Source organism: Aspergillus candidus (genome assembly GCF_002847045.1).
Source record: "Aspergillus candidus strain CBS 102.13 unplaced genomic scaffold BDW47scaffold_18, whole genome shotgun sequence".
NCBI classification, from domain to species: Eukaryota; Fungi; Ascomycota; class Eurotiomycetes; order Eurotiales; family Aspergillaceae; genus Aspergillus; species Aspergillus candidus.
Genome location: NW_020194023.1, coordinates 385305 through 410207, shown reverse-complemented (window position 1 = coordinate 410207; position 24903 = coordinate 385305). Strand labels below are relative to the sequence as shown.

Here is a 24903-nt window from a genome sequence, read left to right as displayed (position 1 = left end):
TATGACTTATTACGGAGTACTCCATACTTCACTACTTTATTCATTTACTCCCAATGGATTTACTACTCTACCCCCAAGTCGTACCAAATAGATGAAACATACACTCTTGAAAAGAAAACAAGAATTAAAGTCTATGCCAATTCCCCATCAATCCAGGACTCGACCCCATACTATAAAAACTTGAACTAAAACTAACTGGGTATCATAAAATAGAAAGCAAATGAGGGATACTCACGAACAGTAAAGCTCGATGGGCAGGCCGGCATCGCACTCGAATTTGAAGTTGACCGCGACGCGCCTCGCAATGAGAGTAGCAGCACTGTGGATGGCGTCAGCCGTGTTCTCATCCGCCCAGACCACGAAAAAATAGCCCGGAGGCTGCCGCGCAACGGCCTCCCTGGTCGGGTAGACATGGTATGTCCGGGATTTGATCCGATCGAAGAAATATTGAAACGGGTCGGTCTTTCCCAGGTCGGTTTCAGGAATATCGAGATAGATGTACCACCGCCAGCGGTCTTCAATCCTCCCGTACTCTATAGTGGGGAGTGGCGCTTGATTCATCTCTAATTGTTCTTCTATGGTGGGAAGTGGCTTTTGATTCATTTTCACCTGTCAATTGGGGTGAAGGTCCTGTCAAGGTATTTGTGGCTTAGTCGGGAGGGGTTGTTGGATGAGGATAAGGAGCGGATGATGCAATGCTGAGTATAGGCAGAAGGAAATGTCGTATTTATACTAAACCTAGGATGAGGCGTAAGATGAGGAGAAAGAAAGAGTGCACAGTCATGTTTGATTGGATCGCTTGGTTGATTCAACGACACAAAGCCAGGACCCGGGCACATTGAATGAACAAGGCGAAAATTGACACCGGAGATAAAGCAGAATCATCCTTTGATGAATATAAACAATGCTTTGTTCTTGTAGTTCAGGGTAAACGAGTATGACCACGAAGCACCGGGCTTTGGAACTGGCATTGTGCATAACATCAAGGCTCTGCCTGCAGGATATCAAAGCCATTAATTGGCTTTGAGAGAATGAGCAATCGTGGTAGGAAGATTCAAAGGAGTCTAGATAGATGTTTCTAGAAGCATTGTGCCCCAAGACAATCAATGCATGGGCTCTCCTAGCGCCAGGATGCATGCCAGTATCTGTCGGTCGTCTATGGTCCCTGCGCTATTATGGGGACTCGTGATTGAATACTTGAGTATATCTGCCCGAAGCTGGATATTCATTGTTGATCGTCGAAACCAGGCATGTGTTTCAGGAACCGTCCGTTGGCATGCTGTGTGGGATCGTTGACGAAGGGGGAGGGGAATTAACCTCAATGCCCAGACATGGAGACTCTGCAGTCTGCAACCTGATCATATTGTGTTACCGTCGAATGCTTCATGATTACCTTCAACATGAGAATCTTGTCCTCTGTGGATAGCCTGTTGAGGAAATTGACAGTCCTCGGTCTGGTCTTCTGTGCCTCGACCACCGCCATCAACTTGCAAAACTTCCTACCTGACCCGAACCCGAGGTATCTCGTCCAAAGTCGTCCTGAACCAGCGGAGAGCACCGCATACACACCTATCATCAACTACCAGCCCTCAGGCTCTGCAACCGACCCTCTTGCGCCGAGTGTAGGCCTAGAAACGCAGGAGACACCCATCCCGACTACCACAACCACACCGGGCTACACATCCCCCGCATCCAAACGGTCCCCACAGACAGCAACTTCAGTAGAACGGAACGAGTGAGTCAGTGCGGTGGATCTCCGTGTCAACAGAACAAGCTAATGGCGAGGTGAACAGGCCCCCGAACAAAGTCGCGGTTGTGACAGGGACAGTGACTCAAACCCCTGGGGTCATGGAAGCAACACACTCGGCGGGCGCACATCATGACCTCATCTGGAATTCAACTGGCTATTGGGTTTCCCTGGTTTTGTCCATATTGCAGTTTTGAACCCACTGGGGTGGTGGGATGGTGTTATGAGGTTGTCATCATTCAACAACGATTAGTATAGTATAGTCAAAGTGATTGACAGCCGAGAACCGACAGTCAATATCAATCAGATCGAAGAATAGCCAAGAACTTAACCAACCCTAGAAAGATCAAGCAGAGTGAGCAGAGTGAACGAGTAGGCAGAGGAGGAAGAAAGAACCTCGGTCCGGCCGGCGATCAACAACAAACTAAACCGTTCGTTCCTCCACTTCCCCGCATGCATTTCCCCTCTCCAGCCATCTTCATATGTTTTTCCTTTCTTCTTACTTAATTCAAGAAAAAGGAAAGAAAAGAAATCAAGAAAATATTATAGAAACTCTATTTTATCTCAATTGATCGCCTTTTTCGGTCATCTCCCCCCCCTCCCCTACTACTTCCCCTTCTACCACTAATTCACGTCGGCCTCTCCAACCGCGGTTATATACAAGGCTGGCCCGAACACCGAGTATGACAGATTGCAACCTTTCTTTTAAACCCTCCAATTCAAATCAAGGAACTAACACGAACAGATATCACCTTATCCGTCGACATCCATACCATCCAACCGCTACATACCCTATCCTCCTCACACCTCACCGCCAGTCCTCCCAACCGACCCATAATCATGTCTCTCACCACCCCCCTCTGCAAGCTGCTTCAAATCCAGCACCCCATCCTCCTCGCCGGCATGGCTCGCGCCTCAAGCGCGCCCCTAGCAGCAGCCGTCTCCAACGCGGGCGGCCTCGGCACAATCGGCGGACTAGGCTACACGCCCGAACAGCTCTCCGAAATGCTAACGGAGCTCAAAGCCTCCCTACGCGACCCCTCCCTACCCTTCGGCGTGGACCTCGCCCTGCCCCAAGTCGGCGGCAGCGCGCGCGCCACAAACCACGACTACACGCACGGCCAGCTCGACGAGCTCATCGACGTGGTGATCGCGCACGGAGCGCGTCTCTTCGTCTCCGCCGTGGGCGTGCCCCCCGAACGCGTCATCAAGCGGCTGCACGACGCAAACATCCTCGTCATGAACATGGTGGGCGCCCCCAAGCACGCCGAAAAGGCCTTCAAGCTCGGTGTGGACATTGTGTGCGCGCAGGGCGGCGAGGGAGGCGGGCATACAGGCGACATCCCGTTCTCGGTGCTGATCCCTGCCATCGTTGACGTCGCTCGGAATTACAAGAGCCCGCTGACGGGGCAGCCTGCGCTGGTAGTCGCGGCGGGGGGCGTCAACGACGGGCGCAGTCTGGCCGCGTCGTTGGTGCTGGGCGCTGCGGGTGTGTGGGTCGGCACGCGGTTCGTCGCGTCGAAGGAGAGCGGCGCGAGCCAGATGCACAAGGAGGCGGTTGTGGGAGCGCAGCTGGGGGAGACGACGCGCACGCTGGTTGTGTCTGGCAGGCCGCTGCGGATGCTGCCGAATGATTACATCAAGGACTGGCATAAGCGGCCGCAGGAGATTGCGGAGTTGACGGCGAAGGGGATCGTACCTATTGAGCATGACTTTAAGAATGATGTTGATATTGACATCCCGTTCTTGATGGGCGATGTGTCGGGCATTATCAAGGAGATTAAGCCTGCGGGGGATATCGTGCGCGAGATGGTTCAGGAGGCGATTGTGTCTTTGAACAAGGGGGTTTCGTTTGTGGGGGCGTCGAGTAAGCTGTGATTTTCTTATTGTTTTCTTTTGTTGCTTTGGCTTGGTCGGTCGACCGGTCTGTTCATGGTTAGATTCCTATTCCCAGTGACATAGTGGTAGTATATAAGTATACATATGAATATGGTACGGACTGCATTGAAATCATAACAGCATGAGATGTTGCAGACGAGAAGAGTCTAGCATGTACAGATACATGAATGAACAACAGAACAGGTAGGAGGCCCTGTGAATCCAACCTCCCGTGAGCCAGGAAAGGTGACCCCGGACGAGAAGAATATGCAAGTCGACTACAGGTCACTCCATCAACAGAACAGACACTGGGCAGATCAGATATCCGACCGATCCACCAGCAAAACAGTAAGAGAGGGAGTCCACCGACGATACTCCACCCAATACCAGTCCAGTATAAAGCCCCCAGAAATAAAGGATAAAAAAAACTTAAAAGAAAAGAAGTACCATTGCAAAACAAATACTAATGACATCCATTGATCATGGCCTTGTTCCCGTTGGCACGCGCCTCCAAAAGATTCGGCGGCGGCGGCGGTCCAAAGACCGGCTTTTCCGGTTGCTGTGGCGCGTGACGGTCGCCGTTCAAGCCGCGGTTCGGGCTATCCAGCTCGTACTCCTCCTCGTCGTCTTCGTCCTCGTCGTCGTCGCTGATGCCCTCCTCGTCGTCTTCTTCGTCTTCGTAGTCTTCGTCATATTCGCTCTCCGTCCCCTCGTCGTCCGCACCTAGCTCTGCGGCCAGACCCTGCCCCCGACCTTGGGCTTGCATGCGCCGACACAGGGCCTCGAGATGGTGGCTCTTCTTGCGCCACTTTTCCAACTCTTCGTGATTCCGTGTGCGTTCCTCCGCCATCTCCAGGATATTGCGATTGGTCTGGTCGTGCTTGCGCGTCAGGGTCAGATTCTCCTTCTCCAGACGTTTGGTCTTCTTCGACATCTCCTCCATCTCCTTGCGGAAGGTCAGGAACAGCTCGTTACTGTTGTTTAACGTATCTTCCACCTAGAATCAATATGGTTACCAACGCATCCAACACGAGGATGGGACGTGGTCCCCGACAACCGTACCTGCTTGAACTTCTCGACGTAGATGTTGAGCTGACTCCGCAATTCGGCCTCGGTTTGTGAAAAGGTGGATACCTGCGAGCTGAGCGCACGGCATCGGGCGGCTTCGTTCTCTGCGGCTCGGCGTTGTTCTTCGTACTTGGCGGTCAGGCATTGTATCTCCGCATCCTTGCTCCGAAGGAGGGACTTGTAGTGTAATTCGCGCATCTCGAACTTTTCGCCGATGGTCTTGATCTTGGCGCGCAAACTAGGGGATACTCGTTCAGTAACGGAGGCCCGGATGAAGGTGCGGGGGGAAGAAGGGATCAATCGTACGCTTCGTCCAAGTCAATATCCAGCTTCTCGTTGCGGGGGTTCCCCTTGGCGGCCATGACATCTTGAATATCGTACAACAGCGAGTCGAGGCGTTCGTTGACAATGAGCCGTGCCTTCTTCTCCGTCTCCTCCAGTTTCTTGTTCTCGTCCTATGCAATCGGTCCGTCAGCCTTCTCCCATCCTACCTCACCGGACGGGCGCGGAATCCGCAGAAAAGACGCACCTTGACCTTTTTGTTCTCCTTGGTGAGTTCGCGGCACAGTTTTTCCAGTTTGTCCTTCATGGTGACCGTTTTGTTCAACTCCGATTTACCCTTGTCCTGATCCTTCTGCAACTGGTCGGCTCGCTTCTTGCTCTTTGAGTAATCGCGATCCAACTTTTTCATATCGGCCAGCAACTCGGTGTATTTCTTATGGACGGTCTCCAGTCGGGTCATGGGGGATTCGATGTTACTCAACAGTTGATTGAGGTCTCGAGTGGCTTTCTTGACCTCCCGCTCTGTAGACACGCAGGGACTGGTTAGCTTGTCCTGAAGATTGCCAGGAAAGTCCGAAAGAAACAAAAGCAGATTAAAACGTGAAGAATAAAAAGTTGAAAAAGGCACTCTCCGGCGATTTCACGGTCGAAAGGGAAACCACCCACCAATTTCCTGCTCCTGGTCCTTTTCCCCCGCAGCATCTTGTTCCAACTGGGAGATTTTGGCCGCCAACAACTTCGAGGTCTCGTTCGGGTCGGCGACCTTTTTACCCTTGTTCTTCTTGGACATGGCAGCGGACGACATGGCGATTCGGGTTCGATCTCGGAAATTCTGGTCAACCCAGAGAGGTGGAATTCGACGGTGGTCGCGTGGACTAGTTGAACGGAAGCTTGGGAAAAATGCGAAGACGTTCGAAACGGTGGGCTCGACAGTCGGAATGGAACCCGTCGGGGAGAGAGGGCCTTGTCACGCAGGCCGCCACAACCGTCACCCAACAGCACACAAGATACCCGCCGAAGGACCACAGGAAGGGTTACAGGGTCGAACGGCGCAGCACGATCGACCAGGAACGGCGGGACAAATCCCTTCCACTGATCGGAATCCCGGACGGGGGTGTCGTCCTATTCCTCCAATGCAGACCGGTAGGGAACTTCGGACGGGGGATTGATGGGTGGATCGGGAACGGTCTTAGATCCCACGCAACCCAGTTCAGCACCGTCGAGAAAACCTAAATGGATAGACAATCTAGAAGGGGGGGAATCGGTCGAATGATTGGAAAGGAGTAGAGTGGGAGAGGAGATCCGTTTGGTTGGTGAAGGAGGAGGAGAAGCAGTCGGTCAAGTGTGGCTGATGACTTTCTGCGTGTGGATTTCGAGGATCTTTTTGCCGGGGAAAGAAGAGGATCACATCGAGTAAGTTCAGTAGTCATCAGTGTCTGTGGTTGGAGTGACTCTGGACACTAGTACTAGACGGGCAGTCGATGGCAGACGCTAAACTGGTTTGGGGCATGGTCACGGGATCGTTCTGATATGGCTTCATTTCTTCCCTTCACAACTCCATCCATCAACACTAGGACACCATCCGACACTCTTGGGATATGTTCTCTGGTATGAGTGTTTCTATGCAACCTTTTATGTCAGGGTCAGCCATATCTGCTTACCCTCGTGGGCCTTGAATCTCACATCATGGTAGCACAGCCCAGACCAGTGGACTGGACACGCACATATCATAAAGATCTATATGCGATCTTCTTGTATCTGACTGTGGCAGTTTCACTGTGGTAATGTTGTAAATCCCGAGATGACTCTGCATCGCTTTCAACGCGAACCTCCCTATCCAATCCCCTGTCCAATCCCCTATCCAATCCCCTATCCAATCCCCTATCCAATCCCCATCCACGCGCATTCAGAGCAGATCCTACCGATATTCCCGACCTTATACCATGGTCGTCTGGAAGTCGGATCGCCTCCTGTCCCAGGACGGAGGCAAGCGCAAGAACAACAAAGACTGTGAACCCCAGAGGTACACGTCCCTTTCCGCTTTTCAGACCCTCCCTGATCATCTATCAGCCTACGCAGGGCGGACTAAAAGTGTGAGAACACGCGGGTTATCCTAGCTATCTGATGGAATAGAAAGTCTGCATCTCTGCATATCGTTGATTTCCGTCCGGACCACGTGGCTGTAGTATTTGTCGCACTAGTCCGCAGTGAGCTTTAGATACGCTGAGGTCATCCTAGCATTTGCGTTCCATCTCAGCCTCATGGATGACGTAGAAGTGAGGGGGGCAGAGAGGACCGTGATGATCCGGACAGTGATCAGATGGAAGGCGAGGTCGACAGCCCTCCTAAATGGCGTCGATGCTGCCAGATTAAATCTTCCTCAGTCCAAGATGGAAAGCACGCACAGGCCTCCGAGCATGGGACCAGCCTTGTCTTTCCCCGCACTCAATTTGGGCTACTCGTGGACTATCTTTGATCAGGAAATCATATCCCTCGTCAATCCGCCATGGCTGTTTGAGGTTATCTTAGTCGGTGGCGCAGGATAGGCGGGAGGCTGCCCGTCGGCAACAGCAACAGCAGCAGCAGCAGCAGCGGTAACGACAATACAGCCTTGGTTCCAATCTAGCGGGGAATACCGGGCAATACATGCTGTGATTACACACGTATCTCCGGGAAACTTGACTACGGTCTACACCATGACCAAAGGTAGCCGAGGAGGACATTTCCATTTTTGCATTTCAAAGACATCAGGCATAGTAGGCCACATCATGATTCGTCATATCGTACAGGGGTTGTTGTCTGTCGAGAGATCACGGGGGTTTGGCCAGCAAACCAGCATTATAAGATCGCTCGCTCGCTCATTTGGTATCACTCATCACCGGGTTCAGTAGGTGGCCCACGGGAACTGTCAGAAGGGCCTGCACGATCGACCAATGTCATAGCATGACCGGAGGTGGTCTCACTTGGTTCAGGAGACGGACTGAATGGCATCGGCGGGAATGGTTCTGTCTGTGACTGGTCTGTGGATAATCGACGGTCAGACGAGAAATCGCTTGTACCGGCGGATTCCATCGGAGTGCTGAAGGGGGACCCACGAGGGGCATCGGAGTGAATCGTAAGAGGTTGCGGTGGGTGCGATGACGAAGTAGACTAGAGCAAGTTAGCACGACAATGAAATCCATAACACATCAACTATGAAACTCACCTGGTGTTTCCCCGAGTTGAGCCCACGCTGTGTGGCTAGCTGTCGGGCCGCTAGTCGTCTCTGGATGATCCGAGATTCCTCCTCTATCGCAGCCTGCTGCTCTTCTTTCTGTAGATCTTCCAGAACCGAGCCCGTGTTATCCTGGGTGATCTCCACCGTGGAGCTCGGCGTCGAATGCAGTCGGCTGCTCTTCTTATTCTTCTTCGCTTTCTTCGCTTTCTTCGCTTTCGAGTCCTTAGATTCCACGCTAAACGTCCCAGACATGGACCGCATGCTCTCGGGCTTGTCCCCCAGATAGTCATCGGACTCCAGTCCGGTACTGCGACGACTCGCCAGGGTCAGAGCAAACTCATCGTCCAGCGGCACCGCATCCTCTTCCTCATCACTTGGAAATAAGTCACCCCGAGAACTCAAGGAATTAGCCGTCTCCCGCGATGACTGCGTCGAACTGCGATACCGCCCATTACCCCCGGCAGAAGCCTGCCCCTCATCCTCCTCCGCTGCCGCCGCCTCCTCCAGCAGAGGCTCATCTTCCTGCACATTCCGCCGCAGACCCGTCGGGTGTTCCTGGAGATCCGCCGCCGACGGCCGATACTTCACGCCCCGCGCGCCCATCCTCCAGGGAAACCGCTCCAAGAAACCAAGAAACGAGGAGCTAGGGATCACCGTAGGGTCCGATCGACTGTCAGGCGCAAGCGCGGTACTCTTCCTGCGCACGCGCCGCGCACCGTAGCTCATTCTCCGCTGTCGACGGGGCTGTTCGGCGCCCCCGCGCGTTAACCCGCTGCCAGCCAACAGACGGTCGAGCTCTTCCGTCCCAAACCCCAGCAGGCCGCTCTCAACGCCCTCCTCATTATCCCAGTCATCGTAGAAGTCGAAACTCGCCTCTGCGCGATCGCGCCGACGACGCCGAATGTGGTCTTGGCGGGTTGGAAGGCATGGCGCAGCACAGGCGTAGACGCAATTCCCGATCGAAGATAAGCACGGAACGATATAGTTATGCGAAAAGGTGTAAAGACCCTCTTGGGCCGTTTCATTCGCCGTCTCGAGATTGTGTGATATCTGGTTGATGCGCTGGCGGACGCGGGGGTCTCTGGGTCGTATCATTCTGGGGACGTTTGGTGGAGATGGCGGTATGTATTGGGCGGACGGGCAGGAAGTAACCGAGGGGTGGGGAGAACCCAAGGACAAGTCAAGGAACGATGGAAATTACGTGGGGTAACGTCTGCAATAGCCAGACACTCCCATTGGAATGTTTGGTGTGGTAGTTATATCGAGGCAATGACATGCGCAGGGAGATCCGGACGGTCGAGGGTCGATCGATACAAAAGACCCACGGGTGGTTGACGGATGCAGGCCTGAGGAAGCCATTCCCGTCCGTTTTCTCCACGTCGATGTCATCGCCTTAGTCATCGGCACGTGCCGCTCGTTTTTGATATTCCATCAATGGCCTCACTTTTCTTGATTTGTTTATCCTGAACCCAGTACGAGCGGAATCTCTCAAGCCATACACCCATGGTCTACTACATTCGATTCTTGAAGACCCCCCGGGTCCAGAAGCAGAAAACCGGCGCCCTCAGCGTATCGGCCCTCATCTGCATCACCACGGACCTAGGCGACGCTTTCCTAGCCGAGGATGTGGATCTCCTGGTATCATTGAACGCTTCCAATGCTGATCAAGTGTTGTACCAAGAACGCGTGAAATGGACAGCCAGCAAGCGGGAAGTCCCCATCGCACTGGGCCCATTCCCACCGCATCTATCCAAACACGCCTTAGTCCTCAGTGTCTCCGCGCCAACGGACTCGCGCAAACCTCGCGCCCCCTTCGCAGACACCCTGCTCCCTAGCCAGCAGCATGCTGCTCCGCTAGTCATCTCAGGCTGGAGCGCACCATTCGGCGGGGCTGAGTCGCCCGTAGCCGAAAAGCTCGTAGAGCGACGATTCGGCCCGCAGGATCTCCGGATCTGGGAGGAGACCGGCAACAGCATAGCGCGACACATCTGGTGAGATAAACCCAACCTGCAAAACCCAACCAGCCTTTGTTTTCCATCTCTAAAGCAAGCGCTTCCCCGTTTTTTTCAAATTCCAGGGACGCAGCTCTGGCATCCGTGACCTACGTCCAGCAGCTTGCAACCGCAGTGCCAACAACAAAAACTGAAGCCGCACCACAACCACCCGTGTTGCGCGATCTCCTGAAGAACAGCCAAAACCGCAGCGCCACCAACCCGCTCCACGCCGTGGAACTCGGCTCCGGCTGCGGCATCGTAGGCATTTCGCTAGCCCAGACGCTCCCCAACTGCAACGTGGTGCTCACCGACCTCCCGGAGGTCGAAGACATCGTAACGCAGAACATCTCCGTGGCGCAGCCCGCGCCCTCCTCAAAGGTCACGTTTCACACCCTAGACTGGGACGACGAGGACCTCCCAGAGGAGGTGACGAACGGGGGCGCAATCGACCTCGTCCTCGTCTCGGACTGCACGTACAACGCAGACAGCCTGCCGGCGCTGGTGTCCGTTCTAGACCGCCTCGTGCGGGCGTCGCCGGACGTGCTTGTTCTTGTGGCTCTCAAGCGTCGACATGAGAGCGAGGAAGCGTTTTTTGACCTAATGCGTGGTGCCGGGCTCTGTAGTTTGCATCGTCATTGTATGCGGCTTCCGGCGCAGCATGGTCTGTCGGATCAGATTGAGATTTATTGCTATGCGCGGGCGGATTGGCATTAGGAGATGTGACGTCTGCAGTGTACTTATATAACACTCTTGGGTCTGTTTGTTTCTTTGTACTATACCCCCATGAAACCACGATGGTCGTCTACGATACTCAATTTCTTATCGAGGAATGCTGCCCTGGACTCAGAGCAAAGTGTCCATGAAGACCCTTTGCATTTTCCGTTTCTTGCACATATGTTTGGGACATCCTCAAGAATTTCATTCTAGTCGTACAGCTAACCTACCCCACTACGGCATGTGCATGCTCGTATCTGTATTCCGACGCCACTGATAAACCCCATCCGTCAGGTAATATCCCACAAGAACCGTTCTGTCAGAAACGACCAGCCATCGCATGCTAGAGGCAACAAACCCATCCAACAAAATTGGCCACCACATACACTGTGAGAACGCTTAAGCAATCCCAATAAAACTCTTCAGCCGCTCGCTAGCCGAGGAAGAACTCCTCCGATGTTTGCCTAGGTAAAATCGGCGTCCATGGTCAGAGGTCTGGGAATCGGACCTTCGATGGCGAAGACGGGAGAAATAGCCATTTTTGTCCAGATGGACGCGCCATGTATCTGGTACTTTAGGAACATTCCACGATTTGTGCCCTGACATTCGACTTTTCAATCGACGTAAGCGTTCTCCTTTCTCCGTAAATCGCGCCATCACATGTTCCAAAGTCGAGTCCAGGGGGATGAACTCCGTATCCGCCTCGAGAAACGGGTTGCTCAAACTGCCAAGCGACATGTTGGGAAGAGAAACACCGGGCTTCGTGCTCTGGAAGATCTGCTTGCTCGCGTTGATGCTATGGGAACGGGGTGGGGGCATGACTGGAAGCCCGTTGCCTGGATGCACTGGCTGGCTCGGGTCATCCGAGTATGGCCTACAACACCTTCGGGCAAAGCCACCAAAATTTGCCGCCAGGGTTACAGCGCAAAGAGGAAGGAAGCCTAGACTTGTCGTGTTCCGGCCTGTCTCAGTCGCACATTTCTCGGGGAGTGTGAGAGAGACCTTGGCACATAGGGCCCACAAGTCGGCATACAGGCGACAAATGACATAGATTTCGCCAGCAGTCAGATGAAATTCGTCGGCTAAAGTCTCTCGACGGTCGAGTAGGGTATATGACGGATCTAGACATATCACCAGCGATCCTTCCTGGATGGCCCATCTCTCCCCTAGCTCCAACCGAACATCCTTATATGACCGCAAGCGCGTGCAAAGCTTCGGGGCAGTCTGACGCAAGATGCTCTGGGGTGAATATCGGCTAGACCACGTTCTATCTGATGCACGATCGCTGGTCCCCATGCGGAGATGCTCTGGAGGTGGAGGGCGACACCCGGTCCCGTAAGGTCGCCATCCTTTCTGATATCGGCTCAGCTTGAATGTATTGTCTCCGAGATCTCACCACTTACCAGTAATGGAATAGCTTGGTCTGACTCCCACGAAAGAGATCTCGGATCGGCGAGCGCATTGGCAGATGCAGCAGCCAACTTCCATGAGAGGTGTTGTTCCCAGCTCTGGGGAGAGAAGCTCCTGGGCTCTTCAAATATGTCAAAAGCGCCATCACGATTCAAACTCGTCGACGTGTATCTCCCATGCAATCGAGGGTCTTCAACGTCGTCGTCAAACGCAGGGGAGACGGTTTCGGAAGGAGACGCCGTCCACCAAACGGGAGGGCGGTGGAAATACACACCATGTCGACGTCTCTTGCTGAGCGAGTCTTGGATGTAATCAGACTCTGTATCGTCACTGAAGTCATCTGTAAACACTGTAGGTCCCGTAGGTTCCAAGGAAGGAATTGGGATGGGTGCCTGTCCGCCGGCGTTAACCGAGTCTGGACGGTCAACCATGCTCATTGGTAATTCTGTATTGTATCCTAAACTCGCAGTAAAACCACCCCGCAGAAAGAAACTATGCAATCACGGTAATATCTGCAGTGTAGATCCTGTAGCAGAGCATGCTGTACGGAAGAAACCCGAGGATCCATAATGCTGGACCATAATTCCTGCACTGACGTCCATCGCAGCTTCCTTTCTCGTACAGATGAAGGGGAAGAAACGTGAAGAGGAAGGAACGATCGAAGGTCTCTCATGACATCCATGAGGGTTGAATTGACTTCGGTCCTTGTAGGCGCGGGCTCGAATCAAGGCACGTATGGGCGTATCCTGGCACCGTTCCGACTCCCCAATTGGATCGAGTGGAGCGACGGCGTGTGACTGATTGGTCACAAAGTTCAAGAATCAAGTAGGAGGTCGAATATGGACGCCAAGTCAGCGTTGACTGGGGTTGAGACATGCGTTTCTGATATGTAGCGGTGTGAAAGGGAGGAGGAGAGGAAATAATTGACTCGTTTTTCTTTGTTTTTGGTGGACGCCTGATTGCTCAGTAACCCAATCAGGCATCACATTATCTACTTCGCTTCTATATAATCTCTCTTCTCTCGCTCTCTAATTATCTTCCCTTCGTACAGTCCTGATCTTCATTCCCACATCTCTTCTTTCAATTGGCCTTCCTGTTATCAATCTCCAATCAATTAATCATGTCAGACTTGCTAGCAGACTCAACATACTCTCCACCCCGAGGAGAGCCCGATCCTTACCTGGTGAGCTCCTCGCCAGGGGACCGCGAAGGACTGCACGACGCAGCCGTCAAAGGGCAATTCGAAGAGTTCCGACCCGCCGCAAATAACAAGACATGGATCATCAGCGAGAGGTACTGCCGCATCGGGGACTCGGTCGATTCCTTCGAGCCCATCCTGCACAACCTCTGGTATCTCTACTACCAAGGGGGCCGGTACATGTCCCATGAAAGCACGGAACATGACCGACTGGTGCTGGACGTGGTACGCACGCGTGGACTCGGCCCCCTGACCAGGCCTGCGCCCAGCGGCTGTGGCATTGACATCGCCCGGACCCCCGCAGGGGCGTTGTGGAATGATCTACCCTATTTGGTCACGGACATGACGGACTACTGGGTGAACGACTGCGCGACGATGGACGCCACCCAGCGCGTCAACTTCGCTTCCTTCCTTGCCAAGTTGGCGTCGACGCGAGTGGACGGGGATCGCCTGTGCCAGATCGCTCTAGTGCTCTTCCGCGATGCTCTGGAGACGGAGCGCGAGTTCGGTACTGCTAAAGCGCTTGCAGACGCCGACCCGCGGCGCACGATGCTTGATCTTTCGATCGCGGCCTTGCTCCCTGCCGTCTGTACGTGGCTCAATGAAGCGGGACGCAATCTGCTTCTGCTCTCGGACGCGTCCTGGAATAGTTGCCCTGCAACCATTGCCCAATGCGGCGAGACGTTCATCGAGTCCGAGCTCGGTCGACGAGCACCGGCGGGGTTCAGTCCGTGGAGATGGATGTACTGGCTGAAGCGACTGCACGAAATCGGTCGTCTCGCTGATGAGGCGTCCGAGAGCGGTCTAAAAGAGTGCGCGCAAGACGCGATCGAGACCATGTTGGGGCACGTGGAGGAGAGGAACTCGAAGATTCTGCGAGTATTCGAGGGAGTGGGCGATAAGTCGAAGCAGGATCCTGACCTGGTGGGTTTGAAGAACTTGATGAAGGAGGATGAGGGTGATGCTTCTGAGTGAATTGAATTTCTGGATAGATTTATCTCTCTTTACTTATCGCAGTGAATATATTTGGGTTCTACTCCGCATACTGTCCTACTTGAGGTTGAACCCCTTGAATCGCTAAATAGTCCGAGGCTCACCTCGGTCAATATACAGAGTTGATGAAACTGATGAATCGTTGAAAGAAGTGCTCATGATGCGCTCGGAATACGCAACAAAAACGTCTAGACTCTGCTTTAGCCAGGAAACAACCAAGTATCTGACCGGTTCCATGTCCATCTCCACAAGTTCCACATTTACAATGCCACTCCCATTACCCCTCATATGAAGCAACAAGACAAAAACAAATACGAGATTAACCATGATAACTAGGTAGACAACAAGCTTGTGTATTCACTGACGGTAACTAAAGACTATCCACAAGCAGACATGTTGAATGCCACACTTGCACTATTGCAGCCAAGCAGAGCCAACTATATAGAGCGCCCCCGAAGGAGAGCCAAGCACCAACCACCTAGATACACTTGCAATCCCGACTATAGCTATCAAAGTGGCACTTGTTGCCATCCCTGCTGCACTATAAACACGAACATCACATCAGCAAAAAGTCTCAAGAAACCTCTGAACCAGCAGACTAGGACCGGTTTGTGTTATACCTTCTTAAACTTGCAGTGGCAGAAGGACGTCTTGCCGTGCTGGCCCTTAAATTTGCAGGAGTTGTTCTTCTTGGAGCAATGCTGTGGGAAAGAAACGAAGTGGGTGGGCAGGTTAGTGGTGCTCTTTTCGTCGTGCTTGATATGTTGGTTATGTGGATAGGAGAGGAACTCACTCCGTGGTATTTGATCAGTGTGGCTGCTTCGTCGCGCACCTCCAGATTATCATTGACGTCGAGGGCATTGTTGTCCATGGGGCTGGCGACTGCGCCGACGGCAGCGAAGAGGACGAGGCCCATGGAGGCGAGGGAGATGAGCTGCATTGTGATTGTTTGGAGTTGGTGGTTTTGGTTTGAGGTGGGGAGGGTTTGGGCTGCAGTACTAATGTAGAGGCCTAAGAGGATCTGTCTGTCTGGATGATGCTTCAAATGTCGGGTCAATGACCACTTTATATACTACCAGATCTCAGTGTTCTCCAGAGACAGCTGCCATGACAAGACGGATATCCACGCCTCCGCATTTTCCATGACAAATAGCAAAAGCCACGAGGACGTGGAGTAATCCCGGTTGACCGCGTCTTGTGATCAAGCTGCTCCTCCAAATGTACGAAAATTAGACCATTCGGCCCCGGCAAAAGCCTCTGTCACTTTGCGTGGTCCATAGAGACCCAGCTCATAGAGCCGCATAGTAGTGGCATATCCAATCGGAGAGTGACCGGGTATCCCTCGCACGAACTGGCTTGGTCTGGATGACTACGCGCCTGCAGGGGATACTACGTTACCACACCTGTAGGGCGCTGGGTGTACCTATGGGGTAGCATGGAGGCGCTTTTCTAGCCTGGGTGATGTGGATGTGATAGTGATCCGGGGTTAGGGCTGAATATTTCAGTGAGACAGTAGGATCGACATCCTCAGTCCTGTAAATATTGTAGACATCATGCAAGGGCCCCGTATAGGCTAGATGCTGTGTGATCTCCTGCACATAGGCACAGCCAAGAATTCAAGTGCCGTTTGCCTGAACTCTGGGCAGTTTTGGGCAGAAGATGATGGGACTATTCGGCTAGCCCTAACTCGGCAAGCCGCACGAGGCAGGCATTCTGCAGAAAGCAAACACCGGCGTTTCAATGATTGGCTACTGCAAGGATTAAGCACTGTTTGATCGTCACAGAACGCCAGTGCGATACCAGTGATCATCGTTCCATTCGTCTGTCCCGCAGATGTGGAATAAGTTCCAGCAAGAATCTCGTGTATAGATCGGGCCTCGGTAATAAGCGCTGACTCAGCATGCGGGGAGAGCATTTAGAACATCAAGTAAGCAAGTAAGGGGCATCATTCCTCAATCAAGCAGTTATTCCATAGACCGTGAGCCATATACCTGTTGGAACAGTCTGGACAGGAAGATTGAAGCCATGGCTCCCCCCCAGATCAAGCTCTACCTGGACGTTGTGAGTCCATTCGGTTACATTGCCTTCCATATCCTGCAGGTAAGAATGGCACTATGCAAATGATAAGCACCAATGCAATTATCCATGCTGAAATCCACTGAAGAACTCCCCCGTTTTCGCCAGCTGCAATGTGACATACGTCCCTATTTTCCTGGGGGGCCTGATGAAAGCCTGTGGGAACACGCCTCCCATCCGGGTCAAGAGTGAGTGCGCCTCCATCCCCTGGGTTTCACATCCTCCCTCCCTGGTCGGTTCCATTCGCTGAACGTTCCATAGACAAGGATATTTGGATCAATGAGGAACGACGCCGATGGGCGCGCTACTTCTCCATTCCAATGGTCCATGACTCCCCCGAGGGCTTCCCGCCAATGACACTAGCCCCGCAGCGCGCTCTCTGCGCCATCTCCCAGAAGAAGCCCGATCAGTTGGCGCCGGCCATCGGAGCTCTCTACCATTCGTTCTGGACAGAGGGCAATGCCAAGATCGGACAGGTCGAGGGGTTCCAGCCGGTGCTGGAGAAAGTGCTCGGAAAGGACGGCACGCAGGAAATACTTGCAGCGGTGTGTTCCCCTCCCCCACCCCCTTGCCTCTGGATTCGCATCTAGACACTTGGGTGGTTCCCCATGAGTAGCGTAGCGCTGACACCTGCCAGGCAAACGAAGAAGAAATCAAATCCCGCCTGTCGGCGCTCACGGATCAAGCATTCCAGTCGGGCGCGTTTGGACTCCCGTGGTTCGAATGCACCAATAGCCAGGGCCAGACTGAGGGATTCTGGGGCATCGACCATCTAGGACAGGTTGCTGATTTCCTGGGGTTAAACCGAACTACCGATAAGGGATTCAGGTCATTGCTGTAAATATAAATATAAAACTGATAAATATATCCTTCTCATTGGCTGTCTGGGTATATGTCCATGCAAATGTCAATGTCAACGCGCGTACAATATCCACTCCACACATCCCTCCCACTTCCACACACAGAGGTCTGGTCCACTAGATAGCCGGTTTCGGGGCATCGCTTTGGTGTTTCTCTCGGAGGAACTCGACGATCTTCTCCGTCTCCATCTCGTCGATCTGGCGGTTCTCTTCTGCGCTAGGTTGGGGATGACGGGTTACTGGGGGGATTTCAGTCGTGGTCCACAGTCATAGTGTCTATTATTCGCATATTCTACAGGACAAAACACACCTGGTTCCGGAGTCTCCCCCTCCGCAGGACCAATCGTCGCCGAACGAATCTGAGTCCAAGTATTTTGTACATGTTCATTCGAGGCAGCATTAGTCGCAGTAGATTTGAGCCCATTCCACGACGTCGTCGCGAGGTCAGATACGCTATCTCCGATACTGGAGACGGTGTCTTTGGCGGACTCTGTGGTGGTTGTTGGTTGTTGGGTGGGTTTCTCGTGGAATTCTTGTACTGGATGGTCTGTGGGATTCATCGTGATTGACATAGAAGTAGGGATATGGCATATAAGAGATTGACGATCTGGCAGGTATTGATCGGATCTCAATGGATATTAATGTCAAGATGGCAAAGGTAAAGAATGACATCAGCTTGTTGGGGCAGGATATAGTGTATGATGAGATCATTGTCCGCCCTACAAGGCTGCCTTGGACAGGGTCAATCCACAACCATCATCCAATCACGAAGAGATATAATACAATTGGTTTAATAGATCAGGAACATAGGGACAATTGACATTGCAATTCATTCCTCCTGTGATGACTGTTGTATACTAGTCAACTGACTGGCTGATATATCAACGAACAATACACAACTACCACCCGTAATTGTGCAGATTATGCACAGAATGACATCATCTGTACATTGGCGGGGCACATCCCAAAGCGGACTAGCGGCTGCCCCTCCGATTTCCTCGGGATTTCCATATCCTTAATATCTTTACCCGCAATTCGGCTTCATCTTCTTCTTCCTACCATTCTGTCTGTCTGTCTGTCTGCGTTCTTGTCGCATAGATTAGATTGTGCTTTTCCCTTCTCTTTTCTCTATTCTTTCCCCTCTTTTATAGAATCACCCAGCATATAGATCCATCTCATCTCCAACCCCACCACCAAAAACAACCCCATTCAATCATTCAATCATCCCATCCGAACAGATACAAAAGAACCGAAAATGTCTCCCATCCCCATAACAATCATAACTGGCTTCCTGGGCTCGGGCAAGACGACCCTCCTCCTAAACCTCATCCCGCAACTCCCCAAAACCTACCGCCTCGCGCTCCTCAAAAACGAATTCGGCGACGTAGCCATCGACTCGCAGCTCGCCTCAACAAACTCCATCTCCGGCGTCCGCGAGCTCCTCAACGGCTGCATTTGCTGCAACCTCGTCGGCCAACTCAGCGACGCGCTCGACCAACTGCGCGAACAAGTCCAGCCTGACCGCATCGTGATCGAGACCTCAGGAAGCGCATTCCCAGCAACCCTCGCCATGGAAGTCAACCGGCTTGCGCGGGAGCAGCCGGGGACGATCGCGCTGGACGGGGTCATCAGTGTCATTGACGTGGAGAATTGGGAGGGGTACGAGGATACGTCGTATACGGCGAAGCTGCAGGCGAAGTATACGGATTTGATCATCTTCAACAAGTGGGAGAATGTGTCTGAGAGGGAGTTTGATTTGTGTCTTGATCGGGTGGGTGATCTGGAGGTTGATACGCCGTGGGTGAAGAGTGAGAAGGGACGGGTTGACAAGGATGTTCTGTTGGGGATTGATGGGGCATTGTTTGCCAAGGAGGGGGAGGATGCTCAGTTGGCGAATGGTGAACATGGTCATGATCATGATCATGAGCATAAACATGATCATCAGTCTGAGGTCGAGGTTCTCTCCGTCACGCTCAAAGCGCCCGCCCGCAAAGATGCCACCGTCGACGTCGAAGCCCTGCAGCGCTTCCTGCGTTCCCCGCCCAAGGAAGAAGTCTACCGCATCAAGGGCATCCTGCGCTGCTCGACCACTACACCACCCATTTCATCGTCCGACGACGACGGGTCGAACCCCGCGCCGTCTTCGCCGCCCACAAGCGACACCCAGAACTACATCCTGAATTGGGCCTTCGGCCGCTGGACAACCACGCCGTCTGACACCGTCGGCCAGACAGTCGACCCAGACGCCGTGGTCCGCATGACGCTCATCCTGGCGCGGTACGAGTCTGCGAAGTGGACGAAGAAGCTGGAGGCGGGGGGTTTGGTGCAAGCTGTGGGTGCGAGTGAGGGGGTGGAGTTGGTTGTTGAACGACTTGTTTAGAGTTGATTCTCATTTTGTTTTCGGATATATGTTCCTTTTTAGATAAAGGGCTGTGATAGATGGAGCTGGCTCCGCCCGAATTTACAGGATGTATATAAAAACGACAATAAATGTCAAGGCTGAGATGTTGAATGACTTGTCCATACAGATGCAATATACGCAATACGGATGTAAGAAGGATGGATATAGAAGCCTGATCACGTGCCAACATAGCAAGGCTAGCAGCCCTTAAGCTTCTAGGCGGAGCCAAATATATGATAAAGAACCCGAAAAGACAACATCAATTACAACACAATCAACATCTACTCTACCGAGATTCGACAAAAAAAAAACACAACAAAAAATAAACCACAAAGACAGACTCAAACAGGAACAATATAAATTAATACTCCAAAAGGGCAGACGCGCCCGGCTCGCTCGAGATGTAAATCACCTCGTGGTTATCGGAGAAGCCGTTGAAGCGCGTGGCGCTGCACTTGGTGTAGGCGCCCATCTCCTCAAAGTACAGCCAGTCGCCGACGTCCAGCAGGCCCGGCAGCGAGATGCGCTGGTCGATGACGTCGATGCCATCGCAGGTGGGGCCCCAGATGGAGTAGGCGACGCCATCTGACGGCGAGACGGCGACAGCGGGGGTCGCGGCCTGGGGGTCGCCGGCGCAGGTCAAGATCTGAGCCACCGGGTGCTGGTGGTCGAAGATGATGTTGGAAAAGTTGCCGTAGACGCCGTCGTTGAGGTAGAGCATGTAGGCGTCGTTGGCCGGGTCGTCCGGGTCGCGCACGTCGCGGCGGGCGATCACGTTGGCGGCCAGCGTGAAGGCGTTGGCGACGTAGTAACGGCCGGGCTCGGCGATGATGCGGACATGCGGCGGGAAGTACATGTCGAGGGCTTCGCCGAGGACGGCGGCGAAGCGCTCGAAGCTGTCGTGCATGAACCCGCCGCCGACGTCGAGGGTGTGCAGCTCGTGACCGATCTCGGTGGCCTGGTCGAAGACCAGACGGGCGTCCTGGACGGCCTTGAGGAAGGCCCCGGCGTCCTCGGCGCCGGACCCGACGTGGAAGCTGACGCCCACGACCTTCAGGTCGAGCTCGCGGGCCCGCTCGAGCAGCGGGCGGGCCATGTCCATGGAGGCGCCGAACTTCATGCTCAGCCGGCACAGGCTGGTTGAGTCATCCGTGAGGATGCGCAGGTACAGCTCGGCGTCCGGGAAGCAGGCCTTGATCTTGTACAGCTCGTCGGCGTTGTCAAAGGTCATCTGCTTGACGCCGACATTGGCGGCGTGGCGCAGGTAAGACTTGGTCTTGCAGGGCTGGGCGTAGATGATGCGACTGGGGTCGATGCCGGTCTCGAGGGCCAGGTCGATCTCGGCCTTGGAGGCACAGTCAAAGCCGTTGCCGAGCTGGGCCATGAGGCGGAGGACTTCAGGGTCGGGGTTACATTTGACAGCTGGGACTGTTAGCTGTGTTCTTCGCACCGAGGATGTATAATATATCAATATATCTCACCATAAAAAGGTCGGACGCGGCTAAGGTTCATCTTCCAGCGGAGGTGCTGACGGTAGACCTCGCCCATGTCGGCCACGTAGAAGGCATCCTCTTCACCGGGACCGCAATGGTCGACGTTCACCTCGGCAGCCCGCCGACGGAGGACATCGTGGACGAGGCCCTTGGCAGTCAACCTGGATTGCGACAGATCGTCTCCTCCATGACTGACGATTGGACTATAATGCGCGGGGGCATTATAGTCATCTTTTTCATGACAGAATTTTGTCATGCATACTTCAGCAGGGACACACGCAGTCGGTGCCATAACCATGTGTGTGATCGGGCACACAGGAACGGGATTGTTTTAAAAAAAAGAGAGATAGATTGAACGCGACTGCGTGTTAAGGAGGACGAAAAGTTTCGCAACCGAGGTTGACTGGACCAAGCCTCCTCGACCCTTCCTCCTTAAGAGGAAGAACCGGCAGAGAAGTCCTATGCGGCAGCTCAAGAGGTGAGGGAATAAGATGAGAGGGCGTCAACGCGCTAACAAATGGCGCACCGGCGGAAAAGGCGGGGTTGGACAGGAGCAGGAGGCGGGATGTTATTAAGAATGTCACGAGGTCTCCAGGGAGAGACAATTTGACGGAGGAGCACACGTGAGGCTATGAAAGCCGTGATGGAATGGGAAGCCTTTGGAACTGGTCGAGTCCAAAGGCTGGTTCGAGGATGGACGAGAGGGAAAGCCGGCAAATCTAGACAGATCTGACCGGGAAAGACAAAGAGAAAGTCAAAAATTCCACTGAATCTGACCGGGAGAATTAGTGATCAGTCTTGGAAGATGACAGGTTTTAGGTAGAAAAGAAGAAAAAGGGGGGGGGGGAAGGTGGGGGGTAGTCAAAGAGGAAATGGTGAGGTATTTATGGGAAGTGGTTAGAGAGGTGGGTGCAGAATTTTAAGCCTACAGAGCGAGCTTAGGGCAAAGGGCTCCGGGGGAAGGCAACCATGACAGGGGGGGAGGGGGAAAGGATGAAGGATGGGGGGGAAGAAAGGGAATTGAATGCAGGAAGGGGAGAAAGTGCAAGGAAGCAATGGCTCGAATTAGGAAAGGAGAAGAATCAAATCACTCACATATAAGGACAATGGCCACGATGGATGGAGGAGAGAAGGCCGAGATGGAGAAGCGGGAGAGGAAGAAGTCGGGTGTTTGGTGCAGTGCTGAGTCATCATGTTGATATATCAGACCAGAGAACCGGTAGAATAGGACAATGTAATGTAATTGATAGTATAATACTATACTAGACTAAGATATAGTCATCGCGTAATTCATCATCTCCAATAATACATCTTTGACTCATACAATAATACAACATTCAGCTGATGATGATGATCGGAGGCGGTGTCTTTCTGCCTCTGACGTCGTCGAGTCCAGGCACTCAGGCAGATCTTCCTGCTCTATAAATGGTCATCGTATTCTCTACCGCATGATTGGCACGTCACCAGTTGATCTGACGAGGGATTTCTGGTGATAATATCTCTTTATATCCACTGAAATGGAAATCCAATCGAGTGGGATATGAGATGAGTAGGTAACGAGAGAACTATCGGTCGAATAATACCTGTTAAGATCGTACCAGAATTAATCTGCACGGATCATGGAAGATATGATGTGGTACCGTGGACGGACGACGGAAAGACAGCAGACAACCTACAGTCTATAAAGATAGAAATACAGCTTATTCCCCTATTCAACAACCATTCTTATATTTAGTATATTCTTTTATTCGGAACTCACGGACAAAATCTAGGCTTCTTATGCCATAGTATCAATCACGAGATAGTCGATATTATCGAGATTTTCTCATGAACATTCATCGTCCCCACGATCCCATCTGCAATACCTCTCATCGTGATGATTGTACTTGCGTAGAAGCAAGAACGGGAGTCAGACAGAGTATGTTCAAGAAGGCAGACAGACTCCCTATCAACCTGATCTACAGTCAAAGATAAAGAGAGCCCAAACTACGGTGGGAAGTGTGGCAAGAAGCGGGGGAGACGGTAGACAGACGGTAGACAGACGGGTGACTGTGAGTGACGGATGGGGCTAGGGTTCTACCCTGCCAGATTGATAGACAGCTTGAAGTTCAGGCAAATGCCCTACAAGATATCTGATACCATGCCATCTACGATGGGCGCCGGAGAATAGGTCGAAATCGTGACACGATATTATATAATGATAGCGTACGACAGTCGTCGAGAAGACCAGATAGCGAAGGGGAAAAGAAAACAGAAAAAGAAAAGAAAAGAAAAGAAAAGGGAAAAAAAAAGTGACATGCATTCAGCCCAACAGAAATAGACGCCGGAAGAAACAGAGGCAGATAGAGGGGGCACACAGAGATAAAAGAAACAGATCGCAGGCACAGTCCTGCTGCATAATATCTAGAGCGCAGATCCACCGGACAAAGATGATGGCAGTCCGTAGACTGTCTTCCACAGTAAAGACCCCACATTAAGGTGGATCAAACCAGAACCCGTCCATCAGAAGGGGATCCCATTGTCCATAGCAAACGCCGTCAATGAGAACACTGCCCAGGAGTATACTGCGCACGGCAGTCATGGTCTGTCCACTTCTACCCGTCAGGAAACCTGCACCCGTCGCATCTAGAAAACATGGAAACGAACGCGGAGTCGGACATCAACAATTTCCCACCACCCAACAGAACAGCTTAACATTGGCAAGCTCCCGCCCCCTGGGTGCCGGGAGCCTCCGGCCGCAGGTCGACGCCGGGCCGCGGGTTCGTGCGCAGGTTTCTCGGGCCCGCTTGGTCGAGCGGCAGTTTCTTTGCAATCGCGGTGAACAGCTCCCGTACATTCGACGAGGTCTTGGCGGAGGTCTCAAAGAAGAGCAGGCCGGCCTCGCGGGCATAGGCCTCGGCATCGGCCGTCGGGATCGCACGCTTGTCCGGCTGCTCCGTGGCGAGATCCAACTTGTTGCCCGCCAGAGCGATGACAATGTTCTCGTTCGCTTGACGCTGGAGTTCCTTCACCCACGACTTGGCCTTGTCCAACGATGACTGTCCCAGATTGCTCCATTAGCGACCTATCCACAGCTCCTACTCCGTTCGAGGGGTTAAGAAGGCATACCGCTTGTGTGATGTCGTAGACGACGACGGCGCAGTTCGCATTTCGATAGTACATGGGAGCCAGCGACTTGTAACGTTCCTGACCGGCGGTATCCCAGATTTCAAACTTGACTGTCGTGCTTTCGTCCAGCGAGATGGTCTGTGTAAGGAAGGCGGCGCCAATGGTGGATTCTCGGTAATCGTCGAATTGATCCTGCGGTGGTGAGCTTGATTCATTTCCGGGAAGAGATATCCTAGCATGCAACCAAGCGCGAGGGATATCGGTTGACACTCACTTTGACGAATCTCAACACGAGCGAACTCTGGAGGAAGGGGGAAACCTAATCAGCGACTAACCGGGTTATATCAAGACGGGGATATATCAACCTTTCCGACCGCAGATTCTCCTATGGAAATCAAATGGCATTAGCATGTCATCCCGTGAGCCCAGCGTAAAGACCAAAATATATATATATATATATATAT

General features: G+C 52.9%; 15 protein-coding genes across 15 annotated transcripts in view; 6 read left to right on the top strand and 9 right to left on the bottom strand.

The window, feature by feature from the left end:
* Positions 1-1400: 1400 nt before the first annotated feature.
* On the top strand, positions 1401-1739 carry BDW47DRAFT_125263 (uncharacterized protein; the record flags this gene model as incomplete). Its single annotated transcript, XM_024816355.1, has 1 exon — positions 1401-1739. One exon carries the CDS (start codon positions 1401-1403, stop codon positions 1737-1739), a length of 339 nt encoding a protein of 112 aa, XP_024672752.1.
* Positions 1740-2587: 848 nt separating this feature from the next.
* BDW47DRAFT_117187 (NAD(P)H-dependent flavin oxidoreductase) lies at positions 2588-3625 on the top strand (the record flags this gene model as incomplete). The annotated part of the gene is made up of 1 exon (XM_024815047.1): positions 2588-3625. The coding sequence occupies one exon, from the start codon at positions 2588-2590 to the stop codon at positions 3623-3625; it is 1038 nt and encodes a 345-aa protein (XP_024672751.1).
* Positions 3626-3739: 114 nt separating this feature from the next.
* Positions 3740-6346, bottom strand: BDW47DRAFT_104777 (taxilin). The gene is made up of 5 exons (XM_024812413.1): positions 5642-6346; positions 5223-5497; positions 5000-5148; positions 4688-4931; positions 3740-4622 (listed from the first exon to the last, which is right to left on the bottom strand). The coding sequence occupies exons 1-5, from the start codon at positions 5778-5780 to the stop codon at positions 4089-4091; spliced, it is 1341 nt and encodes a 446-aa protein (XP_024672750.1). The 5' UTR covers positions 5781-6346; the 3' UTR covers positions 3740-4088.
* A 280-nt stretch (positions 6347-6626) lies between these two features.
* On the bottom strand, positions 6627-7225 carry BDW47DRAFT_104773 (uncharacterized protein). The gene is given in 2 exon segments (XM_024812412.1): positions 6627-6818; positions 6831-7225. 2 exon segments carry the CDS (start codon positions 7036-7038, stop codon positions 6703-6705), a joined length of 324 nt encoding a protein of 107 aa, XP_024672749.1. The 5' UTR covers positions 7039-7225; the 3' UTR covers positions 6627-6702.
* A 516-nt stretch (positions 7226-7741) lies between these two features.
* On the bottom strand, positions 7742-9498 carry BDW47DRAFT_22576 (uncharacterized protein). Its single transcript, XM_024818499.1, has 2 exons — positions 8181-9498; positions 7742-8125 (listed from the first exon to the last, which is right to left on the bottom strand). Exons 1-2 carry the CDS (start codon positions 9285-9287, stop codon positions 7844-7846), a joined length of 1389 nt encoding a protein of 462 aa, XP_024672748.1. The 5' UTR covers positions 9288-9498; the 3' UTR covers positions 7742-7843.
* A 181-nt stretch (positions 9499-9679) lies between these two features.
* On the top strand, positions 9680-11023 carry BDW47DRAFT_104769 (protein N-lysine methyltransferase family protein). The gene is made up of 2 exons (XM_024812411.1): positions 9680-10183; positions 10270-11023. The coding sequence occupies exons 1-2, from the start codon at positions 9696-9698 to the stop codon at positions 10898-10900; spliced, it is 1119 nt and encodes a 372-aa protein (XP_024672747.1). The 5' UTR covers positions 9680-9695; the 3' UTR covers positions 10901-11023.
* Positions 11024-11102: 79 nt separating this feature from the next.
* Positions 11103-13166, bottom strand: BDW47DRAFT_104768 (uncharacterized protein). The gene is made up of 2 exons (XM_024812410.1): positions 12304-13166; positions 11103-12253 (listed from the first exon to the last, which is right to left on the bottom strand). Exons 1-2 carry the CDS (start codon positions 12745-12747, stop codon positions 11300-11302), a joined length of 1398 nt encoding a protein of 465 aa, XP_024672746.1. The 5' UTR covers positions 12748-13166; the 3' UTR covers positions 11103-11299.
* A 264-nt stretch (positions 13167-13430) lies between these two features.
* On the top strand, positions 13431-14483 carry BDW47DRAFT_117182 (DUF3632 domain-containing protein; the record flags this gene model as incomplete). Its single annotated transcript, XM_024815046.1, has 2 exons — positions 13431-13841; positions 13929-14483. 2 exons carry the CDS (start codon positions 13431-13433, stop codon positions 14481-14483), a joined length of 966 nt encoding a protein of 321 aa, XP_024672745.1.
* Positions 14484-14709: 226 nt separating this feature from the next.
* BDW47DRAFT_104765 (uncharacterized protein) lies at positions 14710-15604 on the bottom strand. The gene is made up of 3 exons (XM_024812409.1): positions 15295-15604; positions 15122-15202; positions 14710-15042 (listed from the first exon to the last, which is right to left on the bottom strand). Exons 1-3 carry the CDS (start codon positions 15439-15441, stop codon positions 14980-14982), a joined length of 291 nt encoding a protein of 96 aa, XP_024672744.1. The 5' UTR covers positions 15442-15604; the 3' UTR covers positions 14710-14979.
* A 922-nt stretch (positions 15605-16526) lies between these two features.
* On the top strand, positions 16527-17418 carry BDW47DRAFT_117181 (putative 2-hydroxychromene-2-carboxylate isomerase; the record flags this gene model as incomplete). The annotated part of the gene is made up of 4 exons (XM_024815045.1): positions 16527-16601; positions 16666-16765; positions 16839-17122; positions 17215-17418. The coding sequence occupies 4 exons, from the start codon at positions 16527-16529 to the stop codon at positions 17416-17418; spliced, it is 663 nt and encodes a 220-aa protein (XP_024672743.1).
* On the bottom strand, positions 17402-18196 carry BDW47DRAFT_104762 (uncharacterized protein). The gene is made up of 2 exons (XM_024812408.1): positions 17748-18196; positions 17402-17676 (listed from the first exon to the last, which is right to left on the bottom strand). Exons 1-2 carry the CDS (start codon positions 18007-18009, stop codon positions 17555-17557), a joined length of 384 nt encoding a protein of 127 aa, XP_024672742.1. The 5' UTR covers positions 18010-18196; the 3' UTR covers positions 17402-17554.
* A 101-nt stretch (positions 18197-18297) lies between these two features.
* BDW47DRAFT_104760 (GTP-binding protein) lies at positions 18298-19902 on the top strand. The gene has a single exon (XM_024812407.1). The coding sequence runs from the start codon at positions 18693-18695 to the stop codon at positions 19815-19817; it is 1125 nt and encodes a 374-aa protein (XP_024672741.1). The 5' UTR covers positions 18298-18692; the 3' UTR covers positions 19818-19902.
* Positions 19903-20199: 297 nt separating this feature from the next.
* Positions 20200-21629, bottom strand: BDW47DRAFT_117178 (type III PLP-dependent enzyme; the record flags this gene model as incomplete). The annotated part of the gene is made up of 2 exons (XM_024815044.1): positions 20200-21260; positions 21320-21629. The coding sequence occupies 2 exons, from the start codon at positions 21627-21629 to the stop codon at positions 20200-20202; spliced, it is 1371 nt and encodes a 456-aa protein (XP_024672740.1).
* A 1490-nt stretch (positions 21630-23119) lies between these two features.
* BDW47DRAFT_104757 (uncharacterized protein) lies at positions 23120-23687 on the bottom strand. The gene has a single exon (XM_024812406.1). It carries the CDS (start codon positions 23631-23633, stop codon positions 23400-23402), a length of 234 nt encoding a protein of 77 aa, XP_024672739.1. The 5' UTR covers positions 23634-23687; the 3' UTR covers positions 23120-23399.
* The window catches only part of BDW47DRAFT_104754 (Rab family GTPase), a 1749-nt gene continuing 375 nt past the window's right edge, over positions 23530-24903 (bottom strand). Inside the window, exons 2-5 of the mRNA XM_024812405.1 lie at positions 24805-24824; positions 24714-24740; positions 24440-24631; positions 23530-24369 (exon numbers count right to left, since the gene is read on the bottom strand). Of these exons, the coding sequence (XP_024672738.1) occupies positions 24022-24369; positions 24440-24631; positions 24714-24740; positions 24805-24824 (587 nt within the window). The 3' untranslated portion in view covers positions 23530-24021. The remainder of the gene's footprint in view (positions 24370-24439; positions 24632-24713; positions 24741-24804; positions 24825-24903) is intronic.